This window comes from Triturus cristatus, chromosome 9 (assembly GCF_964204655.1).
Source record: "Triturus cristatus chromosome 9, aTriCri1.1, whole genome shotgun sequence".
Taxonomy (NCBI): Eukaryota; Metazoa; Chordata; class Amphibia; order Caudata; family Salamandridae; genus Triturus; species Triturus cristatus.
In genome coordinates this window covers 1,239,806,073-1,239,827,504 of record NC_140592.1, presented here as the reverse complement: position 1 = coordinate 1,239,827,504, position 21,432 = coordinate 1,239,806,073, and the positions used below count along the sequence as shown (strand labels likewise).

At 50.1% G+C, this 21,432-nt stretch overlaps 1 protein-coding gene across 1 annotated transcript in view; it reads right to left on the bottom strand.

Annotated features, from left to right (window-relative positions):
- Window positions 1-443: 443 nt before the first annotated feature.
- DPH6 (diphthamine biosynthesis 6) overlaps window positions 444-21,432 on the bottom strand; it is a 487,001-nt gene continuing 466,012 nt past the window's right edge. The window contains exon 15 of the mRNA XM_085627344.1: window positions 444-964. Coding sequence (XP_085483470.1) covers window positions 846-964 — 119 coding nt within the window. The 3' untranslated portion in view covers window positions 444-845. The remainder of the gene's footprint in view (window positions 965-21,432) is intronic.

Genomic DNA, 21,432 nt, shown 5'->3' with positions numbered 1-21,432 from the left:
GGCGCACTCCGAAAACAAGGAAATTCACTAAATGTACTTTAATTTGTTAAGAAAGAGGGTTAAAAAACACACAAAACTGTCCTGGGCATCGCTTGGGCACCTTACTGCTAACCCTTTCCCAGGTGCCTGCTTAAACCTTCGAGTAGCTGGAGCTGTGTGAAAATTGCTGCACCTCACACACTCCTCCTTCATGAATTCTTGGTCTGGAAACCTCAGCTTAAGTGATTGTAGAAAGGGATTGGGGTAATTGATTGTTTCTTTTCTGTGTGCCAGAAGGGTCTAAAAAAAACATTCTGTTTTAGATATTGCCATCTCAACCAGGGCACTGAAAATCCACCGACTGGTGTGCCCAGCTCCCATAAAACACTTATCACGAAAGGTAACTAGTGAATAAAGGCTAGTTAGATTTGTGATGTTGATTATTCTAAAAATATCACCCAGTGTAGAGCTAGCTGTTTATTGTCTCACAAATCATAGTTTTTGTAGGAAACTAAGGTACTTTTAACATCAGTATGGATGTTACAGCTGTGTCCAACCTGAAGGACTGAGACATGTCCACCACCTACACGGGTCCGCTATTCAACTGTAGGAACGCCAGATCAACGAGTATCAGCAACTCCTGTGTGGCGGCTACCACTTCTACCATCAGTCTGCCATCCAATCAATTTTAAGCGCAGTAGTGGTCCAGCCTCAGCGGGCAACCTTCCTCTCCATCCTTTACCAGTCCATATAGTGCCAACGCTCCTCTGTCATCTGGTGATCCTCCAGTAAGTCAGCGCTGCCCTCAAAGCTTCTTGCGTGGATACTCTCCGGTGGATGTGTGGGCTTCTGCTAGATCCTTAAACTCATGTACTGAGCCAGCAGGTCATGTGCAGGACCTGCTGGTCAGGTAAGTCGAGTACGGGGACCGGAACTACAGCCGGAGCCTGGTCGCCAAATATTTCTTTCAGTGGTGCGTACAGCCCTAAAAGAGAGAGAGGAACAGGTTAGTGCTTCAATTTTCACAGAACATTTTTGCATCTCCTGATGAAGGCCAACTACAGTTTAATAGTTCTATCTGTGTAAATGCATAGCCAACACCACTTTTGTAAGCTATATACATTGACCACTGTTTAATGCTGGGGTTTTCAGAGGAGAGCAGGTGAGGATGAGACCATGCCACATATTGAGGATGACCACTGAGTATGTGAACAGCTCCCATGTGGAATGAGTAGAAGTTTATTTATCTCATATGGATATCCTGGAAATGCGGCATGGGTCCGCTTCTTGGGGACCAATATGAGACACCACCTCTTTAACATACCTGTCTTTACATGTATATATCAATACATCTGTCAACATGCCTTACTTACAGGCTTTTATGACTCGTCAGGGGTAGTAAGCGCTATATAAATGCAATTACAATACAATATCATAGGTTAAAGTGCACAGCTGTAGGTATAGCCTTATATTAGTAGAGCCATCAATTTTCCTATAGTTATAATCAGTATTTCAGAGAACATCGCTTTACATTTAAAGATAAGTGCATCCATTTACCACCCTCTCTGTACCTACCCCACCAATCATGTCTATGAATCTATCCCTCCATCACAGTCTTCTACACTCACTTCACTCCTGTCACGCTACCTGTCTCTGTCTTGCTGTCTTACAGTGACCTGTCACTCTCTGTTCCTTGGTCACCCATCCAAATGTACCTCTAGCTACACCCAAGCTTCTGTTTTATCAGTCGCTGATCACCTATTAAAAACACCAAGGACAAGCGAAAGGGGTGTAAGCAAAGGTAGAAAATCAAGGAACGAAGAAAATAAGTCAGAGGACATCTTGGCTTCCCAGATATAGTGCACACCCAATCAGAATGATGCTTCAGAGATTGTGTGATGCACTGTGAACAGTGAAGATGACTGAGAGCCTTGCTTAATCAATCAATCAATCAATCAATCAATCAATCAGGGGGTTTATATAGCGCGCTACTCACCCGTGAGGGTCTCAAGGTGCTGGGGGAGGGGGAGGCGGCGGCTCCCGGTCAGTCGAAGAGCCAGGTCTTGAGGTCCTTCCTGAACGTGTGCAGGGTGGGGGAGCATCTGATGTTCACAGGGAGCTCGTTCCATGTTTTCGCTACGATGTAGGAGAAAGCTCTCCGGCCGGCTCTCTTTCTGCGGATGCGGGGAACCTCTGCCAGGGCGAGAGGTTGGCGGAGCGGAGGTTCCTCTTGGGTGCGTGGAAGGATAGTCTTTCGTTGAGGTAATTGGGTCCGATGATGTTGAGGGATTTGTAGGCATGGGTGAGGAGTTTGAAGGTGACCCTCTTTTCGACAGGGAGCCAGTTGAGGCCTCGTAAGAGATGGGTCATATGCTCATGGCGCGGTGTCCCAAGGATGAGTCTGGCTGTGGGGTTCTGGATGGTTCGTAGTTGGCGTAGTAGAGTTTGGTTGATTCGGCGCAGAGGGCATTGCTGTAGTCCAGTCTGCTGGTTATGAGTGCATGGGTGACAGTCCTCCTCCAGTCGGGGGGGTCTTACGGAGGATGCAATTGCAGTTGAAGCTGGTGGAGGCAACGGCGTTGATCTGGCGGTTCATGGAGAGGGAGGAGTCAAGGATAATGCCGAGGTTCCGAGCGTGGTCTGTAGGGGTGGGTGGGCTCCTGAGGGTGGGGGGCCACCAGGTGTTGTCCCAGGCGAATGTGCAGGCTGCCACTTTCTTCATTCTTTCCTGGAAGCAGAGTCTGGTGGCTTCAGGATTCTTCGTGAGCGGATGAGTTGGGTATCGTCGGCGTAGGATACAATGTTGAGCCCATGCTGTCTGACGATGGCGGCGAGGGGGGCCATGTAGATGTTGAAGAGCGTGGGGCTGAGAGATGATCCCTGGGGTACTCCGCAGCTGACTTCCGTGGGTTTGGAGGGGAAGGGCAGGAGTCGGATCCTCTGAGTTCTGTCGGAAAGGAAGGATCTGATCCAGTCGAAGGCGGCTCCTTGTATTCCTGCGTCGTGAAGTCTGGCAGCGAGCGTGTGATGTGAGACGGTGTCGAAAGCTGCGGAGAGGTCTAGAAGGATGAGGGCTGCGGTGTGATCCTGATCCAGTAGCATGCGGATGTCGTCGGTGGAGGCGAGGAGGGCGGTCTCGGTGCTGTGGTTGCTGCGGAATCCAGACTGAGAGGCGTCCAGGATGGAGTTCTCTTCTATGAAGGCGGTCAGCTGGGTGTTTACGATTCTTTCAGTGACTTTGGCCACAAAGGTGAGGAGAGAGATGGGCCGGTAGTTTTTCAGTTCCATAGGGTCGGCCGTTGGTTTCTTGAGAAGGGGTTTTACCTCTGCCCGTTTCCAGTCGTCTGGGCAGATGCCTGACCTAAGGGAGGCGTTGATGGTTCGTCCTAGTTCGGGTGCGATGGCGGCGGCAGCCCTGTGGAATATGTGCAGTGAGCAGGGGTCCTGTTGGGGCTCCTGAGTGGGTTTTCTTCATGCCCGTGGTGATGAGTTCGACGGTCGCGGGATCCCAGGACGTGATGGTAAGTTTGTTGATGGCGGTGGGCAGGGGGATGGTGTTCATCGTTGGTTCGCTGAAGTTGTCGTAGAGGGCCTTAATCTTCAGATGGAAGTAGGAGCTGAGCTTGTCGCAGAGTTCCTGGGAGGGTGTGCAGTTCGTGGATTCGCAGGTGGGTTTGGCGAACTGCGTTATGACATTGAACAGTTCCTTGGCGTTGGATACGTTGGTCTGGACTTTGTCTCTTATTAAGGTCCGTTTGGTGTCTCTTATGCGTTGGTGGTAATCCTTCAGGACGCTCTTGTGGTTGTTCAGTGATTCCGTGGTTCCCAGGTTTCGCCAAGTTTTCTCTAGGCGTCTGCAGGAGCGTCTGGCTTCTCGAAGTTCTGCTGTGAACCAGGTAGCTTTTAGAGGGCATTGTTTGGCGGGGCGGAGGGGTGAAAGCTTGTCGGCGCAGTAGGAAACCCAGCGGTGAAATTCTCTGGCTTTGGATTGGTGTCGTTCGTGGTGATGGGGGGGTTTTGACGGAGGGTGGTGCTGAGGTGTTCCTCTGTGACCTTGCTCCAGTTCTGTTGTGGCGGGTGCGGGGCGGGTTTGGGTGCGGTGGTGGTGTTGAAATGGACGCAGTGGTGGTCGGTCCAGGGGGTGTTGGGTAGTGTGGCTGAAGCGGATGGTAGTCCCTCCTGCGAAGATGGGGTCGAGGGTGTGACCCGCCCTGTGGGTGGGCCTGTTAACGAGCTGCTTCAGTCCAAGGTTGTTGAGGAGAGTGGTCGAGTCAGGGTCGTTGCCGTTGTCGAGGTGGAAATTCAGGTCCCCAAGTAGAATGTAGTCCGTGGAGGTGATGGCGTGGGGTGCGGTGAGTTCGGCGATGGTGGTTGCGAGGTCTAGGCGGACGGTAAATGAGGGTGCCGCATAGCGTGGTCCTGGGGCTAATCTGGATCTGGAAGTGGAGGTGTTCTGTGTTGGAGTGGGAGTCACTCGTGCTGGATGAGGAGAGTCGGAGGGGGGTCTTCTGCGTGATGCCGATTCCAACTCCTGGGCGGTGCGGGCCGTCTTTTCTCTGGATCTTGTAGCCGTCGGGGATGGCAGTGGCGATGTCGGGGCCGGAGGTGGCGTTAGTCCAAGTTTCTGTGAAGAATGCTACGTCGGGTGAGAGGTCCCAGCTCTCTACGGCGTGTCGGTGCAGGGAGCACATGTTGAGAGGGATGCAAGTCAGAGTATGGGTGGTGCGCGCATCGGGCGTGCCTTCGGCGGTCGTGGGAGCTTTATCGATAGTGAAGGATCTGCGGCAGGGTCTGCACGAGAACTGCCTGAGGGTGGTGTTCGGTGAGGATCTTGTGCAGTCGGTGTGTCATCCGGGGTTGAGTGCATGGAGGGTGGTTGAATCGTAGCGGTGGGATCTGGGAGGACATGGGGTCCTGCCGCTGGTCGCGGTTGGGTCGTGGACAGGCGCAGACAGGCTTGCCTTAGGCGCGCCAGCGGCGCATCAGCTGCGCAACCGTGCAGCGGCTGCCGTTATGAAGGGGAGGGGGGAAGGACATGCAGCTGGGAGGCAGGAGTGGGGCGGTAGGGGAGGAGTCACGGGTCAGTGGCGGTGGGAAAAAAACAGAAGGGGGACAACAGAAACAAAGAGGAAGATAACGAGAACACACAGCGGCAGGCACAATAAAAGCAAATTAAGCACACAATTTAGGCACGAAATGCGCAAACAGCGGGAACCGGAATCAGGGTGTACTCAAGCCCTGCAACGGAGTGTCAGGCTTCAGTGGCGACGCAGGGCACAGCGGAGCTGCCGGGGAGAGTGAACTCATAGGACCGAGGTCTGTGGACTCACACGTGCTCCCCCGCAGCGGCCGCCATTATGAAGGGGAGGGACGTGGAGGCGGGAGTGGTGTGGTAGGGGGAGGAGTCACGGGTCAGCAGCGGCGGGGGAAAAACAGAAACAAAGAGGAAGATAACAAGAACACACAGCGGCAAAAGTAAATTAAGCACACAATTTAGGGCAGGCACAATAAAAGTAAATTAAGCACACAATTTAGGCACGAAATGCGCACACAGCGGGAACTGGAATCAGGGTGTACTCGAACCCTGCAACGGAGTGGCACGCTTCAGAGGCGACACAGGACACAGCGGAGCTGCCGGGGAGAGTGAGCCCCTAGGACCGGGGTCTGTCAAAATGGGGCAGATATCCCGTATACCATATCTAAAATGCCAGACTATAATGCACTTTTAATACGAAAGACAGGGCACCCGCCACGTTTGTGCCAGAGGATGTGTCCCCAAACTCTAAGTAAAGCCCTATGTCTTAAGGAAAGGAAAGAGCACACCTTTGCATCAAGAAAAACAGAAGCGGAGGACGCTCTTTCTCATAGCAGCCAAGAACTGGACCGCCCTCCTGAAACACCTCAAAACCTCCCCCTCCCTCATGGACGTCTGAAGGAACCTCAAGACATGACTCTTCCAGACGAAACATCATGATCTCCTCCTCCCCCCTCAGGCCGGCCGTACTCAGCGCCTGGATACCCTCACGGTTGATGAGCTGCTGCTTTACAAATCCACATAACATGTCTCTGTATCTCTAATGCCGACTGCATGGAGGCCACTGAGAGAGGAGTGCGGCTGTTGTCATGCACTCAATGCCTGTGGCACCAGGTTTCTTCACAATGCACTAGGAGCGGTTGTTGAGGCAAACAGGTTTGCATTAGATGATGCCTCAAGGTGAGGCTCACATTTTGGTTAGTCACTTCTTTTTGGACTGTCCAGCAGACAGATTTATAACATACAGACCCCTCCAGTTCCACAGCTACCAGCTGCTGATAACACGTGTGGCCTGCGTCTGTTTCCATGTAACCCACTCTGAACTCTCTCCACATGACAGAGTTTCTTGCATTCAACCCTGGCAACCTCTTTAGCCATTGAGAAGCCCTCTCCCATACATGCCAACATTTTAGACGAGGAAAGTGGGAGATTTAAAAAAAAAAAAAAAAAAATCAGGAGAATGGCTCCCCCCATTGACTTCTACTGAAGTAAAGGCAATTTCAGGGAGGAGAGGGACAAAATAAAGTCGTTTTTTTGCTTCAAAAATCGGGAGCCTTCTGCCTGAATCGGGTCTGTTACAGTGCTTAATTTAAGCCAGTAGTTTCTGGGGCTCGGCACCGGCACTTAATTGTCAACACTGACGCTTGTGACAGTTTGCATAAGATGGCGCTGTCTGGCTAATTTAGAGATGCCCACAACAACAGTTAATTATTAATTCAAGATACTTTAAAAATACTAGTATCGGCCATTCTTATAGCTTTGGGGGCCTGAAATAGTCTGACTTGTCACCCTTGTTGATGGTTAGTCGTTGTGTTGTTGCTCTCATTGGCAGCGCTGGCAGGGGCAACGGGTGGTGCAAGCTGCAGTGGCCTCCTGGCAAGAGCCCGGGCATCTATTTTTTTTAATACAAATTAAGCACTGGTCTATCAGTATGTATGGACACTCCCTACTCGTGGACCTCACATCTGGACCCCTTTGCGCCCGACCCCCTCTACTACAGGGTACACTCACCCACAATGCCCCGGGAAGACACTGAAGGTATTGAAGGCTCAACTTGTGGCCCCCTAAATCCGTGCCCACCTTGTACCTGGAGCCAGTGCCGCAGAGGGACCCCCTCCTTTCCACTGTGAGCCCCTCACATGATACATCCAAAGTCCTCCATGCTGTTTGCCAGGCTGCCCTGTCACATGCAGCTGCACGTCACTTCCGTCAATAATATACACAGGACAAGAGGCAGTTGCACATTCACCGTCGAAAAAGGACAGTTTAGTTTTCGACCAGGAACTGGTGACTACACGAGGGCCGAGTCCTCCAATCGGGTGACCAGACGCCCCAGTTTTCCCCGGACAGTCCAGGTTTTCAGTGTCCTGTCCCGATAATTGTCTTCATTTGGAATAAATGTCCCGGTTTTTGGGACAAAGGTCAGGTAACTGCAATCTTAAGGTTGATTTGGAAGGCATGATCTCTTTACAGGGGTCTTCAGAAAAATGAAAAAAATAATCCATGTATTCAGTTTCCGTCAGGCTGCATGGGAGGGGTTCGGCTGCATGCTCCCAGCAGGGGGGAGACAGGGTGGGGAGAAGGGCAGGTGGAATAGGGTGCAGGCCTTAACAGATAATGTTAATTAAATGTAGCATTGTAAAAGTATGCCTGTATATTTGGATGTGTGTGTGTGTGTATATATATATACATACACACACATATTGTGTGTGCACACGTTTAAAAGTCTACTGCATATATGTATATATAGGTACATATTTACAAGGCTACGCAAACACCGGACAGACCAAATCTAGAAGTAAGACTAAAGGCTTCAGTCCTACTTTTATTTCTGGTGAGACCTGGTTTTTGGTTCTCAAAATCTGGTCACCCTACCTCCAAAGACACCCGCCCTGGTCGCGATCACTGCGAGGATGGCGCGTTAATTAGCTAATATTTGAAATATATGCTTTAACCGGAGTCCTCTGGGTCCCGTTATTGGCGTGCGCGGGGCTGGGGGCAGGGGAGGGGGCTGGCAGGAGATCAGGTTCCTAACAGCCCCTGCCCCCTAAGGTCTTCCACCCCCTAGGCGCAGGGCACTTAACCCTTCGACCAGCAGCGGCATGACTATTCACAAATTATCGGCGGAGTCCGGATCCCTGCCAGATTGTAGACAGGTCGCTGATGTCCCCGAGCCCCCCAGGGAAGCATATGGGCAGTAATGGATGGATTAAGGGGGGTGGTGGGGGAGTACCTGCAGGGAGCCCGCGCTGGAGACCGCGGTGTTAAATACATGCTTAGCTCCGTGTTCGGGATAACTCGCATCGATCCCGAAGATGGCCGCGCCGCAGTTTAATTAAAGCGGCTTGAAACAAAACGGGTCTCTCAATGATTTTGGAGGGAGGGGGGGGCGGTTTGAGAAGATGCAAAGGCAGGTGCGTCCTTCTCACTACACACGATGGTTGTATTAAAATAATTTAGAGATACAGCCCTTTCTGTCACAGCTCTAGGTCTCGGAAGTGCAGTCAATAACAGGTGTTATTATCACCCGCTTCAATGCTACTTATGAGACCGTCTGTTCTGGGGCAGTCTGAGGGTACTGGGCAGTGTCATTTCAATGAGCACTAGTGCCATGGGCCTAGACTACTCCTGCACTGGGTAAGGCGCTACCCAACCCATGGTTAGTCGAGGCATCTTTCAGAATGTTCACTAGTGCCACAGCGCCTAAACTACTCCTGCACTGGGTAAGGCGCTACCACAACCCGTGGTTACCCGAGGCATCTTCTAGAAGGGTCACTAGTGCCACGGGGCCTAACTACTCCTGCACTGGGTAGGGCGCTACCCAACCCGTGGTTAGTCGAGGCATCTTTTAGAAGGTTCACTAGTGCCACAGCGCCTAAACTACTCCTGCACTGGGTAAGGCGCTACCCAACCCATGGTTAGTCGAGGCATCTTTCAGAATGTTCACTAGTGCCACAGCGCCTAAACTACTCCTGCACTGGGTAAGGCGCTACCACAACCCGTGGTTACCCGAGGCATCTTCTAGAAGGGTCACTAGTGCCACGGGGCCTAACTACTCCTGCACTGGGTAGGGCGCTACCCAACCCGTGGTTAGTCGAGGCATCTTTTAGAAGGTTCACTAGTGCCACAGCGCCTAAACTACTCCTGCACTGGGTAAGGCGCTACCCAAGCCGTGGTTAGTCGAGGCATCTTTTAGAAGGTTCACTAGTGCCACAGCGCCTAAACTACTCCTGCACTGGGTAAGGCGCTACCCCTCCCATGGCTAGTCCATCAATCTTCTAGAAGGGTAAGGCGCTACCCCACCCGCGACTAGTCCAGGAATCTTCTAGAAGGTTCACTAGTGCCACGGGGCCTAAACTAACTAAGGCGCTGCCCCAACCCATGGTTAGTCGAGGCATCTTTTAGAAGGTTCACTAGTGCCACTGGGCCTAAACTACTCCTGCCCTGGGTGAAGCGCTGCCCCAACCCATGGTTAGTCGAGGCATCTTTTAGAAGGTTCACTAGTGTCACGGGGCCTAAACTACTCCTGCCCTGGGTAAGGCGCTACCCCAACCCGTGGTTAGTCGAGGAATCTTTTAGAAGGTTCACTAGTGCCACGTCGCCTAAACTACTCCTGCCCTGGGTAAGGTGCCGCGCTACCCACCCTTATAAAACAACATGGTCCAATTTACAAGGCCATTTGCGCGAGCAAGTCTGACTTATGGACTCATACGGTTGGATTTAGGACTGCAGAGTATTCACAAAAGGCGACCTTGTGGATACAATTCCCTGCAGATGTGAGCAAGTTTACTTCACAATTACGTAACATTGCCCCTGAATAAAACCCACTCTAGGCATGCGAAGTCGGCGTTCCAGGGTAGGGCTTCTTAAGAATATTTGGGTAGAAAACGCTAACTCAAAAGTCTGTGATTTTTTAAACACTTCCCTTCGGCCCCCTGCCACCCTAAAAACGTTTATTCTTGTTAATGACTGGAGAAAATCCAATTCCGAGGTTGGGAAGGAAATACACTCAGAATTCACGGGGATTTAGGGAAAGAGATTTCCCCCCAATCATACATTTTCACTGAAGATAAAAATGAACCATTGCTTCTAGGCGCTGGAATTTCACCATATGCACTTGTAGAATGTGCACCATTGTACCGGGGAAAATGGTAACAACAAAGGAATAAAAAATTTAAAAAAATACAAAACCTTTGTAGGATTTCGCCTGAAGAACAGTGATTGGCCATTAGCGAAGTTTTCATCAGCACTCGTAACATTATTTGTATCAAAAACGGGAGGAACGAAATATGGGGGTTCTGTGTAAAAAGCGTTCGAGTTGGAGCGAAACTACTCTCCAAATCCAGGGGCACAGCTAAATGTCACATGTTGAATGACTTTTTCTATTTCTTTGCCATACAAATTAATCTAAATAATCCATGTACTCCAAGACTTTTGACTTCATTCCATTTTATTTACTTTGATCTTTCCACACGTGATTTGCATTTACGTTTTTTTGAAAAGCTTCTCATGCCGTGGATATGCGAATCCATGCCTTTTTCCAGGCACGCCAAAAGACGTTAAACATCCTCAATTGCTAGTGGTTCTGTTACCCAATGCATTTCGGGTTTAACAGAAGCCCTTCCTCAGGGGTTCACTACAAAATAAAACAACGTAGCTGTTACAATTTAGCTTCAAGCCTCTATGCTTGAGATGCCAAAACTGTGCCGTATATCAAATCGACCCATATATAGCGCTTTCCCTCTGAACCCGGAGCTACAATGCTACCGTGATTAAACGTGAAAAATCCTCAAACCACCCTCTTTACCACGCATTTTCGAGCCTAGAGCCAGCGCGAATGCGCTGCTCTGCGAGACTTGTTGTGTTGGAGTAGCAAATAGAAGCCCCGCCCACATTTGCCATTTTCTTGTGTCATTGTCTGTCCTAAATGCTGGCTTCTGATTCATCAACTGGCTTGTTAGTCCCTCCTTAGTACCGCCTCCTCTTCATTTGACATCTCCCATGGAAACTGGCCCCTTTACTTCGGTTGTTACACAGTACATATTCTTTAGTCTTTCAGAACTATTCTCTTTAATGAGGTTCTCCTACTGCAGGCACGACGTGCTTTGGTGCCTCCCCGATTGTCCGTGCCTTCTACCCCCTCCCTCCCATTGTCCGTGCCTTCTCCTCTCCCTCCAGCCCGCCTTCCCGTTGTATGTGCTTTCTCGCCCCCACCCTCCCTGTCATTGTCCGTGAAGCCAACCATTTGCAATGCAATAGGTCTGGCGTAAATTGGAGACCTATTGCGTTGCAAATTCTTGTTCGCCATATCACAGTACTGCCCATTGTCCGTGTTGCCTTTGCTTCAGCCCCTCTCCCGTTGTATGTGTCATTCACCTCCCTCTTCCCTCCTCTCCCTTTTCTGGACATGTGTTTTTTTGTTTACTTAATGTTACTTTTTCGCTGTACAATTGTACATGATCGCGCGGCTACTTACATTTATTAACGTTGGCGACCGAGCTCCTTCAGTAAGGCGTTTGTTTAAACCGAGACTGGATGGCTACAGCATATTTTTATAGGCAGAGGCCATCTTATATGTGGAGTCCAACGGAAGTGGAAAGACAACAGGGTGACGTTTCCACTGACGCATTCAGTTGTAGCCAGACAATAGCACCGAATCCGATGTCAGCGAGGGGCATGCATTACATGGAAAAGTATGTGGCTGACAGAAGTGTTCATGTCAATAGTGCTACTGTGTACTTGTGAGTCTACAACGTCCTTAAAACAATCATTTTGTTATTTGAACTAGAGTGGTAATTAAGGGTGGGCGGAGCTGGCGTAGTGCCTCTATGCGTAGCTCCACAGAGTTTGAAATAAACTCTGCGGAGCTACGCGTAGCTCCGCTCCCCCCTCTCAAATGCTTTAAAAATAATAAAAAGGCATTTACCTGTGGTTCTGCCACCTCCCCTTCCTGGCCGCTCTCCTTTCTACTCCTCGCGTCCTTCTTCATTGAAAAAAACACTTAGTTGTACGTCTTGCGCACGCGCACTCACAAGATGTACAACGTAACGTTTATTTTTATGAAAAAGGACATCAGAGAAGCAGGAAGGAGAGAAGCCAGGCAGGGGAGGCGGTAGAAACACAGGTAAGTGCCTCCTTTTTATTATTTTTTAAAAATATTTGGAAGGGGGGAGGGAGCGGCTAACTCCGCTCCGCCACGGAGGCGGAGGTTTGCCTATCTCCGCGTCTGCCGCGGAACGTGGAGTAGGCAAATCTCCGCAAACTCCGCTGGTGGAGCGGAGTTACCCGCCCAGGGTTAGTGGTAATGTTTTGTACTGCTGTAAGCCATTATTGAGCGATGATTGGGATGGCTCGCTCGGCCTTGTGCATTGTGAAAAAAGTGAAAGCGAGACGTCTTTTTGGTTGCGTTACCATGTGAGTCTGTCACCAAGGACGTGACGCTGGAAACTGAGCAAGTGACGTTAACGACGATGATGACAACAGCAGAATGCATTACTGCGTGAAAACAAAAGCCCGACCCGTCTCCCTGCTCGGCTTTACCAATGCTTGCTTCCAAGTGTTTTTAATGTCCGCCCCGGTTAGCTTCATTGAAATGCTTACCCTCTGTATCTAACATGGGTCTATGTTACTACCTCTGACACCCAGGCAATGAACTGTGCAATCCTAGTACATTTCTAGAACCTTTAGAGCAGCCTGCGTCACGCCCCCCCCACACACAGGTGCTTCCCTCTGCATCTCCAGTGACCATGCATCCTACTGTTAATGACATACTACTGACCAAACTTGCCCTGTCTCTGAAGCAACAAAGTACTTCACCCGCACTAGTGGATGGCACCTCGCATGCCCTCTGGGTGCCGCATTGGCCTCGCGCATGCTTGGCATAGATGGGTACGCCTCACTGCTGCACAACGGCTGAGACACTAAGCGGGCAGGAACGCCATTCGCGTCAATAACCCTTGAGGACGTCAGGGGCTTCTCCACGGTCACTGAGCTCAATGTTCATGCTAAGTTGGCCGATGTTCGTGCCACCTTGGCCGGCTGCGCCTGCAGCTCTTCTCTCTTGCCCCCTGAACTGGAAGGAGACACTACAGTTGACTTCTGCACGTTAAAGTCTATTGGGCATCGCGGACTGGCTGTCTGCTACACACGTCGGATTGTTAATTTGTACGACAGTAGACTTGTCCTGAATGGGCCAAAGTGATTTTGAAGACTTTCTTAGATTCTGTAAATGTAAAGAAATAATAATAAAAAAGACAGAGACGTTTGTGTATGTGAGTTCAGAAACCACAAGGATTTGATGAGTCCTCTGCACTTGACACACATTTATGAATTATCCTATAGAACGAGGAATTGTTTGTGGGCACGAGTCCGCAGATGAAAGCAGCTCCTACCCTTTTAGAGATGCTGGCCTGGTGGCATCCTACTTCTGCAGCGTGAATTTTATCGTTGCAGTATTTTAGAGCACACACCAGGTCGTGGGATGGAAGCCCCAAGCTTTCAGGATAGTGTCCATATGTTAATTTAAACAAGAAAGATGACATAGTAGGAGTTCAAGGATAGGATTGACAGTAAGATTTGGAGGAAGATGTAAGAATGTAGCTAATGAGTTCTTGCCAATTCTTTCTGGGGAGTAAAGGTATTTTTAGGTCAAGCCTAAAAAAAAAGGAATGCAAAAACAACTATTGATGGACAGAATGAAGAACAATGTCATACATTCACCCCAGTACAGAGATCTGGGCCTACATCCATCGTTTTTTTGCTCACCATGCCATTCCAGTTTGGACCCAGCCATATGCAAATCAGTCTTGACCCTGTACCACATAGGAACAGTCCAGCCCGAAACTGCCAGGCCAGGTTCTCCCTGGACTGGAAACAAGCATCCTAGGACTGGTTTCGGGGTTTCACCCCTCTTCAGCCAGGATAGCTTCATTCCAGTGGCATGGAGAGCACGGGACTCACGTCTGAGCATACCCGTCCCACTCGGGGTGACAAATGCAAAAAGAACTAAAGGTCCCAGGATGCTTGTTTCCGGGCCAGGGAAGACATGGTTTGGCAGTTCGGGCTGGACTGTTCCCATGAGGCACAGGGTCAGACTGATTTGCATATGGCCATGTCTGAACTGGGGTGGTGGAGTGAGCTCAAGAATGATGATGGATTAAACCCAGATCAGTTGACTGGGGGTGAGTGTTTGATTTGCTCATCATCCCCTTTGGTATCGCTAAAAATAAAGAAAGCACATGCGCAGTCTGTTGTGAGATATATTGTGGCTTGCCAAGAACAAAGAACGGCTTGGAGCCCGCCCATTGCATACCATTGGTTGCCTTTCCTGTCACTCTCATTTGCCTGCTTAATACTTGTTTACCAGTGTGCCAATCTTGTGTTTGTCCCTCCCATGGAGCATTGTCTTTTTACTATCTCTTTCCCTGTCTGGCATCTCTGCTTCCACTGCTTGTTTTTTGAGCATTACTTTTCTCTTTTGTGCTAAGCAATCCATGGGAGTTTCCTTCATGTGCTTCTCTCTCACTGCACTCGTGTTGCTCTGTTGCTTGTGTGGTTTTCCCCGCCTCTTGCCATGTTGCACTTGCTCGTGTGCATCTCCCATTGCTTCCCTGCACCCTCCCTCTCTCTTCCCATTATTGCTCCCCCACTTGTGCCCTTGATGTTGGTGCTTTCCCTCAACTGCTGTGTTGCTTCTGTTCGCTCCTACCCTCTCTTGTGTTTCTTTAGTATCCCCCGACCTCCCTTGTGTTGCTAACACGTCTTCTGTCGCTTCGGCATCCCCAGGCCATTTCCTGTGTTGCTTCGGTGTCACCCCGCGCCCTCCACTGTATTGCTTCTGCATCTTTTGTTGCTTCCACCCCCCTCTGCTTGTAAAAAGCAACTGCCAGATTCCCGACAGGTTACCACTAACCTTTGAAGCCGGATACGGCGGAAGCGATGAATGAAGCTATGTAACCCTAGCCCCTATATGGAGCGACCTGTGAGGATGTAGTGTTCACTCAACAGATTTACACCACCATAGGGGAAAGGGAAAAAAGGGACAAAGGAAACAATAAAGGTGCGTCTGCTAAATCACGGAAGGAGAGATATGCGGAGTTGTAGACATCACTCCTGTTCTGTCACTCCAGCCATCGACCCCCGTACTCCCAGTAGTAAAATATAAGCACAGCACACACATTAATACATGTATTAACCTTGCCTACATTTGGAGTATGCAGCGTCTGCGCCTCTTCTAGCACTATATTAGCCTTCAGGGTATGGGACATAGAAGAGTACTTAGCTGAAAGAGTTCCTGGAGGGTTTCTACAGGTAAGTCCTCAGCCGCGCAGTCCCATGGGAGTTCTACTCCAAGACGTGGCTCAGGTGGAACTAATGCGGTTCCAGCACGTGAAAAGAAACATAAAGAGAATATGATGGTAAATCCCGCACAGGCACCGAGCCTCTTGACGGCTCCAGAAGGTGCACAGGCGCGTGATCCTTAGGTATGCCCACAAACACGGAGGTAGAAAGGAATGCAATCCGAGCCTTTCAAGCAGCTCTTGCTGTGGTCCTGTGCGTGTGTCTTGGGAATGCCAGGGAAACGGGGTTTGTCAGAAAAAGGAAATCCGAGGCTTTCAGACGGCTCTGAACGCGCGTTGTGCGTATGTTTTAAAGAATGCAGTTGTCCTGAGCTCTACAGTCTGCTCTGAACGCGAACCCGCGTTGAAACAGAGAGAGCGCTGGAATACCAGATGTTTGTCCCTTGAGTACTTTTTGCTTCCGCTTCTCATAAATAAATCTTGCTTGAAACTGTTCTCACAGTCAAGAGACTGTAACCGTAATCAAGTAAAACTGTGTTCTCAAGGGCCAGAAGTTTTTCTACAGTGTTGCTTTCACAGCTTTCTATATCTGCCCCCAAATATTCGTTTTTCTGGGTGGTGTTCGGACAAGTACTTTTCCAGGATGTCTATGGAGCGCAAGAGTCAACAGAAGTTGGATTTGCTACCGAGGCTCAGGTGAAAATGATTTCTCTTGGATGCACATCATTAGGTTTGTGTCCCAGGTGTGGCTTCACACCACAGACATACGTCATCTTGGGTCCCGCCTCGTGGAGAAGGGCATCGCAACGCTGCAGAGTGCTGTGTGGTGCTCACTTACCCGGAGGAACTGCGGGGGCAATCAGGTCTTGTTGCTGGTGCAGAGCGGCTGGTGCACGGGACTCCGCTGACCAGGAGTCCGTGCGTGGCTTCAGCTGCGCTGTGGTTCCGCCCACCCGTCTATTGGATTACGCCTATAATTTATGTCTTGGTAGCCGCTGTGCGGGACGCGAGCAGGACGCGCCGGACGAAGCCCGGACAAAGGGCGGGCCGTCTGTGGCCGTCCGGGGCCGGTAGAGGCTGGGCTGGGCTCCCCCCCTAAAACGTTGGTACCACCACACTTGGCCCCATTCAGGTACTGTTGCTGACTTCTGTGATTATTCGCCTAATGCAGTGGTTGCGGACCGGGGTTGTGCCTACCGGACTCAATCTATGGTAACCTGTTTGCTGTTTGTAGGCACGATAGAGCCTGGGACCTTTTGCCTTAATTTCGGACTGTTGTTATCCCTTATTCCCCATTGTAACGCATTATTTAATTTTGTGCCAGGGCTTTGTTGTGCTTTTTTTTTTATAAAGCTCTGTTCAGTAATAGTAATGTCAACTCGTTCTGGGAAAAGTTTGAGGGGGAAAGAGGGGGGTATGGCAGGCACTATGGACCAGTTCATCACCCGTGTGGCCAACGTTATCGATAAAGAAATTACTATGGCTGAACGGCGGCTATCCCAAAGCCCGTTTGCCGATAGACGTTCTTCGATTGGCCAGCTAGCCCAGATACCCTACCTGGACCGAACTTCGGTCTCGCTCCCTCATGCCCCCCACTCCTTGGACCACCCTCGAGTTGCGGCCTTGAGAGCCAATATAGAAGGCCTTGAAAGCCTGACGGCCACGGCACTTAATACCCAAAATCATGTGGCCCCCATCTTAGCAGCAACCAAGCCAGCCACTTCTTCTTCTTCTTCACATTCGGCCGACCCCACTATCCTCCTAACATCGCCCCCCACGGCGGTTATCGGGGTGCAGGCAGAAATCCATCCTGCCTCTCCGAAGAGGATAAGATTTGTCACCCCCCTGTAAATCAGACTGCCTAAAAATTGTAAAAACAAGAGGCGGGTAGGTGTTAGGAGGATTGTTCCCAATAAAGTAGTGGGGGGGGGGTGATCAGTCCCTTCCAGGAAGAGAATGAAGAGGACACTACTGGGGGGCCTGCAGATTCTGTGTCCAACAATCAGACTGCGGGTAGTGCAGTGACTCTCCCCCTAGATTCTGCTCTCACCAAAAAAATGGAGGATATAATGAAATCTTTACTCCTTCCAGTACTTGATAGAATTAGAGGGTTAACTGAGCGTGTGGACAAATTGGAACAGACAACCTTAGACAACTTTTTCTCATTAAAATCATTTATAAAAGTGCAGCTAAGGTTGAGGGAGGAAGGACTAGGGGGGGGATACGATGGTAAGGCACTGTCTACCGTTCAACATAGTTTAGTTACCACCGTTGACAACTTATCAGTTGGGTTGGAAGTACCTAACTGTGACTTGTACCCTACTGTGTTGGCGGAGGACACTGCCAGTAATCCAGCCCACCCCTCCCATAAGCCTGCGGTGAAACTCAAGACCCCTAAGGCTCCCAGCCTCATCTCAGGCAAAAAGACGACACGTTCCTTAGCCCCGGGTTGTTCAGGCGGCGAAAACTCAACTACTATACTTACCTCGCCAGTAGTACATAGCATACATGAGACCCCAATCGCCAGCTCAGTTCAAACTGCAAAGGTCAACATGGTGCAGCCAGGTGAGGCCCCTTCTTGCATGCGGGACCTTAATATAAATCTTCCTCCTGATTGCCAGCCCTATGTAGTTGTGTTGACCGGTGTACCGGCGCTTAGTCCGGGCAAGAGTGAGCCTTATATCGATTTGTTTAATAAGACTCTATTCTGGCTCAAATAGAATAGACCCTTGCCCGAGTCTTGGGAGGGCCGGATAATCCATGTATGTAGAGTTGGATGGATTGGTAGCAGGAAAAAATCCATTAATGGGGACTGTATCATAGTGAACTTTGAAGACCCAAGGATCGTCAGCTATATATGTAGGGGACCTAGGAAGGCACATAGTTCAGTAGGCAGTATGGGCTCAATTGATACTCGTGACCTTAGTTATTTTAATCCTCCAATCCCGCCTGTGAGACAAGCTGGACTCCACATGCGGGAGGGCTGGGACAGCTGCCATTTTCGTGGTTGCACCTCTAAATTCAGCTTATTTAATACTAACCTCAGCCAGCCGCAGGGCCATCTTTGGCAAGGTTATTGACAGGAAATCTGCCCTAGACAGGAGTGCCATATCGAAGCATCTGGGGAATCTGACATCGACAACTCTTCCCCTGGAGAGCAATTGGGGAACCCTTCCACCCCTACCCTCGCCCCCTTATCTACCCCTTGGGGACATCCACAGGCTGTGCCAGAGCCCAGTAGGGATTCACCCACTAAAGGCCTTCTGACCCCTTATGACGTGGCACCACTCGTTGGCGATTTAAACTATATCACTAACCCTACTCCCACTATAAGAGCACCAGCTCTAGGGCAGGGAGGGGACCCTAATACGTCTCTGAAGGTAGCCAGCTGGAATATTGCCGGTCTAGCTCGAAACATAGGTATCCCAGACTGGAAGATTTGCTTGTTCCAGGAAACTTGGTGCCTGGAACCTCAGCACAAGCTGGGCTTCACCACATACTTTGTTCCAGCTGTTCGACCGAAGGAAGGTAAGGGGCGCCCTTCCGGAGGTCTCTTAATTTGGGTAAGCATTTCCCTGCGGTATTCTATTAAATGTTTTGCCACCACTTCCCTGGACTTACAGACACTTTCAGTTCGTGGCCCGTGTGGAGGCACTAGGGGTGGTGTATCTACCCTCTCCCCGACGGGCATTGATGAGGAACTTAAGAACTGTGGTCCAGATTCCCTTGTTTTATTAGCCGGGGATTTTAATTGCACATTCAAACCTCTTGCAGTGGACGATGTGCTGGGCCTCAGCGACGACGATGCAAGGAGAGGCATCCCGCCGCTGTCAATTGCTCCAATCAAAAGATGGTCCCAAAACGCAATTGACCTCAATGCCCTCTGTCTGGAGCATGGCCTTAGAGCTACCAATGGCAGAATCAAGTCAGACCAAACGGGGGCACACACATTCAATAGAATAGGCCATTCCTCCAGGATTGACTACATTATGTTGAATTTTCGTTTGTGGTCTTTCTTGGTGGATATGGAGGTCCGTCCATCCATCGACAGTGACCATAACCCTCTATCCTTATCTCTGTCCCCCTTGTGGAAGGGAAGCTCCCCTCTCTCAACTCCCCATTTGTGGAAATCATCACACGAAGTGTGTCCGTCTAACTGTGGCAGGCGCCTGAAATGGAAGGACTTTATTGGCAATGAGGCCAAGATGCGGGAGGCACAATCTATAATGGCTAATATTTTACCTCGCCTAGACTCCCCTTCTATCAGTGCGCCAGAGGTATCCGCAGTTTTTGTACAAACCACAAAGGCTATAGGTGAGTTATTCATAGCCAAGAACGCGGGAAAGGGGGCTTATATGAGAGATGGCAGGAAGGGTCCAGCAGGGTGGTTCTCAGGTGCATGTCGAGTGGCCAAATGGGAACTACTAAAGGCAGTAAAAGCTAAGAATAGAGCCCTGGTATGTGCTGCTAGGGGCAATTATAGGAGGGCCTTAATAAAAGCAAAGGCAGATTGGGAAGACCAGTTCTGGTGTGATCTCAAAGCCGCAAGCTTAAGGAAGGATGCAAAGGGTTTTTGGGACCTATTGAGATCCAGGGAGAAACCTGTGGACACAATGATTACATGTAATGTCCCCGAGAGTGCGTGGGTTGACCATTTCTCCCAACTTTTTTCAATGGCTCAGGAAGTGGGGGATAGCTTGAGTGTACGACACCCTTATGTATCTCCCCAGTCTAAGGACGAGCTTCTGTTTACATCTAAGGAAGTGGTAGGGGCGATAAATAGTCTGGTGCCCAATAAAGCAGCAGGTCTGGATGGCATTCCCGGAGACTTGTTACGCACCAATCCGGAAGATTGGGGAAAACTTATTTCTACCCTATTAAATTCCAGTTTTGAAGGAGCAACCTTCCCGACTTCATGGAAGGGTGCTGAGGTCGTCCCAATTTTTAAGAAAGGCTGTCGGAATGACCCAGCTAACTACCGCCCAATAAGTCTCCTAGACACTTCACAAAAGGTGGCTGGAAAGGTAGTCTTGACCAGGATACTGCAGTGGGTGGAGGAAAAAGGCATTCTCTCAGACTTTCAGGCTGGCTTTAGATCAGGCACGGGGACAATAGAGCAATCCTTCCGACTTATGATGCTTTACTGGAAGGTTGTTGTATTGGCCAAGGGCAGTCTGTATCTTGCTTTTATAGATTTGCGGACTGCCTTTGACCTAGTTCCCCGCAGCCAACTCTGGAGAGTGCTTGACGAACAGGGTATTCCACCCTATTTGTTAAATCTGTTAATAAATCTCCACGCGGACAACTTTGCCCAGATCAGGTGGGGTAATCAGGGGCAAAAAACAGCATGCATCCCTGTAAATAGAGGGGTACGCCAGGGATGTGTTCTTGCTCCCACCTTGTTCTCCTTGTATGTCAATGGAGTGGTGGAGCACCTGCTTCAACACCCTGCAGACGCACCATCCCTGGCCGGAAGAAGAATACCTACCCTCCTATTTGCAGATGATACCCTCCTGATATCCAAATCCCCGGCAGGTTTGCAGAGTTTATTAGCTAACTTCAAGTCTTTCTGCGACACGAGAGGGCTAGTCATTAACACTGCGAAGACCAAGTATTTGGTCCTCAACCCCCCGAAAAAGTTGGCCAAACCACCGACCCTAGATCTTGTGGCCCTTGAGAGAGTCTCAGAGTTCGACTACCTCGGTATTCGACTCTGCGACTCCATGAGCTGGAATTGCCACCTCCAAAAGATGTTGCTGACCCACAAGAGGGTGGTGGGTGCCCTGCTCAAGGAACATCGTGCTTCAGCCTAGAAACCCATCGCTGCTGTTCTAGATATTTACAGGGCAAGGGCTGTTGGTGCTGCTCTATATGGGGCTGAACTTTGGGGGATTCACAAGGTGGACCTTCTTTCCCGCTCGGAAAACAAATTCCTTAAAGATCTAATGGGGCTCCCCTATAGCACCCCAACCCTCCCTTTGCTTCTAGATACGGGTATTCGCCCACTTAGCGATCAGGCAAGGCTCCGCCCTCTTCTCCTATGGGCGAGAATATGGAGAACACCAGAATTATCCAGCTATGCGGATGGCTTAACCGATGTGTTGGGATCTCCAGCCTGGG